The following is a 5,938-nucleotide window of genomic DNA, read 5'->3' as shown; positions in this document are numbered from 1 at the left end:
AAATCCCCGTGGCTCCCTGGGGATTGGTCTGTGGAGAGCAGGAATAAAGGTCTGGCTTAAACTGTAGCTTCTGCAGAAGCCCTGTGGAGCGGCTTAGGCCTGGCCCCTCAGCCAAAGCTGCCTCAGCAGGGCACTTGCAGCCTAGCACATTGCTAACCAGTAGGGCTGTACGAAATTTCACCACCAGTTTTGTTTCGACCCATTTCGAGGCTGAAACAGCAAAATTAAAATGCAACAGATGTAGTCAAAACAGCCTTGAAACAAAACGAGGAAAGTCAGAACATGTTGCCATTTTGCCCATAGGCTATAATGGGGAAAGCTGAAACAGCCTATAACTTTGTCATTTCTCGCTTGATTTGGATGCATCTTGCAGGAGCGGTAGCCCCTTCTGAGGGCATGACGCCTGCCAAGTTTCATGGAGATAGGTGCAGGGGGTTTGGAGAAACTGCACCCAAATTCTTGAAAGCAAAACTCATGTCACCTGTATGTGTTAAGCCACAGCGGGGTCAAAACCACAGGTATGGTAGCCCCTGCTGCGGCCACAAAGCCTGCCAAGTTTCAAGAAGATAGGTGCAGGGGTTTGGGTGGAACTGTACCTCAAGCTCCAGACAAGAAAACTCATGAGATGGGTAACGCTGTGTTCAGGTGCAGCAGGGTGAAAGCTGCAGGGATGGTGGCCCCTGCTGCAGCCACAAAGCCTGCCAGCTGTCAAGGAGATAGGTGCAGGGGGCTTCTGGGGCCCTGCAGCTCTAGCTACTGACAGGCAAAACTCGTGTCATGGGTGTTTGGGCAACTGTGTCTGTCTTGGGGCACGGAGGGGTGGGGGGCAGGAAATCATGGCAGGCCTGGCTGCTAGGCCCTACTGTGGTCACAAAGCCTGCCAGCTGTCAAGATCGGTACAAGGGGTTTCTGGGGCCTGGAAGAACCGTTCCAAAGCCATATCTCCTAAGATTTAGGCTCCAGCCACTCAGATTCCTGGATTGTAAGGCTGGAAGGGACCTTGGAAGATCATCGGGTCCAGCCTGCTGCACCAAGCAGGAAAGACAGCTGGGGGTCAGGTGAACCCAGCAAAGTGACTGTCTAATCTTCTCTTGAAGATTTCCAGGGTAGCTGACTGCACCACCTCTGAAGGGAGCTTATTCCACAGTCTGGACTCCCTAGTTGTGAAGTAGTTTTTCCTAATGTTGAGCTTGAAACAAGCCTGAAATCATCTTCCAGGAGTTTGTGACCATTACTCCTAGTTTTCCCCAAGGGTGCCCTGGTGAACAGTTGTTCACTGATCCCTAGATGTACACTTCTGATGTAGCAGTAAGTTACTACCAAGTCCCCTCAGCCTTCTCTTTTTCAGGATGGAGCCCCAGGTCTCTCATATGGCTTGCCATGCAAGTTTCTGATTATATGGGTAGCCCTTCTCTGGATTCTCTCAAGCTCTACCACATCTTTGTTACAGTGTGGAGACCAGAATGGGACCAGTACTCCAGCTGCGATCTCACCAGTGCTGAGAAGAGCCGAGTAGAGCAGGAGAATCACTTCTTTGCAATGGTTTTCTTGGAGATGCATCAATTGATGCATGCCAGAGTATTGCTGGCCCTGCTGGCTACAGCAGTGCACTGCCAGCTCATGTTTATACTGTGGTCAATTATTACCCCCAGGTCTGTGATGGCAAGTGATGTGGGATCTTCAGTCCTGCTGTGAGGCAGCAGTTGCACAAACATCCATGTCATGAGTTTTGCCTGTGAGCAGCTAGGGCGCAGGGCCCCAGAACCCCCCTGCACCAATCTCCTTGACAGCTGGCAGGCTTTGCGGCTGCAGCAGGGCCTAGCAGCCAAGCCTACAGTAGTCCCCCCTGCCCGTGCCCCAAGACAGACACAGTTCCACAAGCACCCATGACACGAGTTTTGCCTGTCAGCAGCCAGAGGTGCAGGGCCCCAGAACCCCTGCACCTATCTCCTTGAAAGCTGGCAGGCTTCATAGCCTCAGCAGGGGCTAGCATGCCCGCAGTTTTGACCCTGCTGTGGCTTAACACATACACGTGACATGAGTTTTGCTTTCAAGAATTTGGGTGCAGTTTCTCCAAACCTCCTGCACCTATCTCCATGAAACTTGGCAGGTTTCATGCCCTCAGAAGGGGCTACCATCCATGCACGTTTCATCCAAATCAGGCCAGAAATGCCAAAGTTATAGGCTGTTTTGACCTTCCCCATTATATCCTATGGGTGAAACATCGAAACAGTTTTGCCGCTTCGATGGAACGGAGCAGAACAGCTGTTTCGAGTCAAAACAAAATTCGAAACAGAACGCTGCCATTTTGCACAGCCCTACTAGCCAGGAAGCTTACATATGGGAAAGGAGCAAAGGGCCCCACGCCAGCTAATGGCTTGGGCTTTGGTTTTTGTCAGTTCCAGGTGTCCATAGTGCCCCCTTACTGCCCAGGAGATGGAGCCATGTTGGTGATGTGCTGAGTGCAGCTCTGCCAGTGCCCACCGTACCAGGGGGCACTGGGAGTCATGTACCTACATAAGAATCTCAGCTTTAATTTAAAATGTATGGCCCTCATGGGAAAGGAACTGACACCAGGCTCTAATGGCTCTGACACTAGGAGAGAAACCAGAACCCAGCCCTCTTTATGTTCTCTTTTTCATGATTTTAAAGCCAATTTCACAGTCTTCTGTCACCTGCCTGACAATTCTGGAATCCTAGGGGTTGGGATGCAGGGAGTGCCTGTAAAGTGGGAGGTCAGTGAATTTGCTGGGGAGTGTTAAATCCTCCAACCTGACTCATGTATAGCACCTTCAGGGACCAGCTAATGCCTTGTGGGAACCACCACCAAAGCAGATTCCTCCTGCTGCTCCTACTGCAAGGGATCCATCTGGCCTTGAGTCTAGACAAGCCACATGAGGTGGGGAATCTGCTCCTCCTCTGGTTTGCAGGATCCCAGTGTGTTCTTAGAAGAAAGATAAGAACAGAAATTGGTCCCCCTCACTATGCTGAAGTGAATCACCAAGGAGGCAGTCTGTTCAGCCAGCAAGACTCCAGGTGGGAATAAGCAGGAAACTGCTCTGCAGGTTTGCTGTATGTGTTCAGAAAGCCAGCATGACCCACCACAGAGCTCCCTGTATTTCACTCAGAATGACAAAGACCATGCAGATTTCTACAGAAAAGAGGATTTTGGAAGCACATTTCAGGCTTTCACCACTCCAGCAGAAAGCCATTAGAGAACCTGCAAAGCATCTAAATAGAATGCTTATGCCGTCCAAGAAGCAAGACAGACAGACAGGCTCCCTCCCTGCCATCCCCCACCCCCTCATACTGCAGGACAGAGGTGCTATGGGATATAACTGAAGGCAAAGGGAATTAAATGCAGCAGCTCATTTATCAGCTTAATGAGTACCAGTGCTCTTGCTGACAGACAGCAGCCTCCATTATGCATCGCCTCACCAGGAGCATTAATTATTCAAGCTGCCAACTCACCTGCCAGCTGGGGTCAGCATGTCTGTAGTAGCAGAAGTTCTCCATGATCCAACTGTAGATGGCAGACAGGGTGATCTTGGCCTGCCTGCTGGCCTGCATGGCCATGCAGATGAGGGTGGCATAGGAGTAAGGAGGCTTCACTGTGGTGTTGTTCTTGTAATCGATCTCTAGGGCACCAAGGGGAAGTCTGGTGAGGGGCAGCAGCTGGCCAGTGCCAGGGGAGGTGGCTGCAGAGGTAGGTTTGCCCAGGTTTGGGGGCATCCCCTTGGCTGCAGTGTCTCCTGCTGGGGGGCTGGCAGGGGCTTCGGCATTTTGGAAAGACTTCCCACAAGGCTGGTGGAGATGGTGGCCCAGGGCAGGCAGTCTCTCAGGGCCAGTGGTGAGGATGGAGAAATTCTGGAGCCACTGCAGGCTGGTGAGGCTGTCATCCAGCGTCACAGCCCCACTGACATTGTCCTGGTCCTCGGGGTGTAGTTGCAGCCACTTCTCTTTGAACTTGGTGGCAATCTCGGGCGAGGTGAGAATGGGCATTCTCGTCCAGCACAGTCCCTCTACCCGCTGGGAGGCAGAGGAGAGGCAGATCAGCTACAGGACCCAACTTCATTGTACCGTACACCATACAGATTCAGGTCCCTTAGCAGAGCTCAGGAGACCTGCCCCAGGAAAAGACAGCTCAGGGAGGGGAAGGCCAGGGGGCATGGGATGCAAGGAACCAACAGTCTCTTGTGGAAACATATTGGAGCCTGAAGTGAAGCACAGACTTTTCCCCAGGGAGAAATATTTCTCTCATATGGTTATGCAAGACTTTCAGAAGTGGTTGGGCCAGTGACCACTGGGTCTGTGGCTCTTTCCCTGGGGGGAATCTGACACAGCAACAGGCACCTTCCATTCAGGATGTCAGCTTCCAACCAATGCTAATTTTATGGCTCTGCATTTGCACATGGGGAAACTGAGGCAGTAAGGGCACAGAACTTCCCAGGTCCCTTCCCATGGACAGGAGTGAGAAATGCCAGTTCCCCGGTCATCCTGCTCTATCCACTGAGCAATGCCTACCCCCTATGTGCAGGACAGACACCACTGAGACAAAGGCTGAGGACTTGCCCCCTGCAGCTCCTGAGCACAAAACAAAATCCCCAGGCAGCCAGATTTGGTTACACTGGTGTCCCCTGTTCTGCCCACAGGGGATCTGCAGTCTGCCTGTGTATTTGGAAAACAAAGGTACTGAGAGAACCTCCAGGGACCTGTTATCCTGTTACGGCAGGCGTCCAGGTGCTAGCAAGAAAGGGTTCATATTTACCTTCATTAAGGTAGTGCATGGCTAGAGTGATTGCACTGCCGCACAAACAATGCAACACAATACAGCCCAGGGTGGCCAGCTCAGGGCAAGCCAGATACATGGACAGCTGGATACTGGAACAGCAGCGATGCCTTCAGAAAGAGCCTAGAGAACCACACATCCCATCACTCATCAGCATCAGGCTGCCTGTAGGGGTGTCAGGACAGCACAGCAGAGAGCTGCTCCCTTCCCCAAGCAGCCTAGGACTCCGTGGCTCAGAGCAGGGGGTAACTAGACTGCCATTTCTCTGGTTATTCCTGACTTTTAGCTGAACGTCTCCTGGGCTGCTCTGCACAGCTCCTGGCAGCCAGGTAGCTCTGAGGCTCGCAGTACTAGGCTGCTGGATCTAAAATAGAGCCCTGCTCAGTGCTGCTCTGCACACTTCAGCCCACCACCCTTTGAGGCTGCGTTTCCCTGGGCAGCAGTCAGGAATTACTGAGGCGGGGTGGGGAGGCAGCATCAGGATGGGCTGGCAGAAACCAGAGGTCTGTTTGGAAAAAAAGGTGGTGCCTGTTCCTGCTTTGATTCTGTGCCAGGATGGACTGAAATTGGTCTAAGTGCTTTTGTTGGCAAGAGCGAGGGAGATCAGCCCAGAATTGCCCTGAGGGGGGTGAGGCACCTGCTGGAGTTGAGGGAGAGCCAGGCCAACAAGTCCTCACTGCCTGATCCAGTCCTGACCCAGGCTCCCCCAGCCCAGATAAGCGCTCCGACCCCACCGCTGCTGTTCCTCCCGCCGCTGGAGGGGAGCTTTCCCTGAGAAACCAGCACGGGCAGCTCTGCCAAGACCTGCTCGCTCCCACAGGAGGAGCCGGCGCGGAGGGCAGGGGGCCGAGGTGCAGGGCAGGCAGCGGCTCCACGACGGGAACCAGCAGACAGCCGGCTGGTGCTTGGCGCCACTCCGCTCTCCACTGCCCGCTCCCCCGCGGCAGGGCAGGGCAGGGCAGGGCGCCGCGGGAGGCCGAGCGAGCGAGGCAGGCGTGCAGCACCCAGCCCGGTCTTACCTTCCCTGCCAGGTGCGGACGACCCCGCGGGCACGGGCTGCAGCGCCTGTCGGGCTGGGACGAAGCAGGTCTTAGCGCAGCCCGGCACCGGCGGGCAGCCCTGGGCCGGGCGCGGGCGGGGCAGCGCGGG

The 5,938-nt window shown here is 54.2% G+C and overlaps 1 protein-coding gene across 4 annotated transcripts in view; it reads right to left on the bottom strand.

Annotated features, from left to right (window-relative positions):
• LOC109290773 (forkhead box protein J1-B-like) overlaps window positions 1–5,932 on the bottom strand; it is a 16,450-nt gene extending 10,518 nt beyond the window's left edge. Inside the window, exons 1-4 of one of the 4 annotated variants that reach the window (XM_019507525.1) lie at window positions 5,809–5,893; window positions 4,769–4,912; window positions 4,573–4,668; window positions 3,472–4,029 (exon numbers count right to left, since the gene is read on the bottom strand). In XM_019507525.1, coding sequence (XP_019363070.1) covers window positions 3,472–4,029; window positions 4,573–4,668; window positions 4,769–4,774 — 660 coding nt within the window. In that variant the 5' untranslated portion in view covers window positions 4,775–4,912; window positions 5,809–5,893. Of the gene's footprint in view, window positions 1–3,471; window positions 4,030–4,572; window positions 4,669–4,768; window positions 5,640–5,808 lie in introns of those variants that run through there. The other 3 variants (XM_019507527.1, XM_019507523.1, XM_019507526.1) reach the window with 3 other exon arrangements.
• Between the last annotated feature and the right edge of the window lie 6 nt (window positions 5,933–5,938).

The sequence above is a fragment of the Gavialis gangeticus genome, unplaced genomic scaffold, assembly GCF_001723915.1.
Source record: "Gavialis gangeticus isolate Ggan-Ray unplaced genomic scaffold, GavGan_comp1, whole genome shotgun sequence".
NCBI lineage: Eukaryota > Metazoa > Chordata > Crocodylia > Gavialidae > Gavialis > Gavialis gangeticus.
The sequence above is the reverse complement of the archived record's forward strand: the minus strand, read 5'-3'. Positions and strand labels throughout refer to the sequence as shown.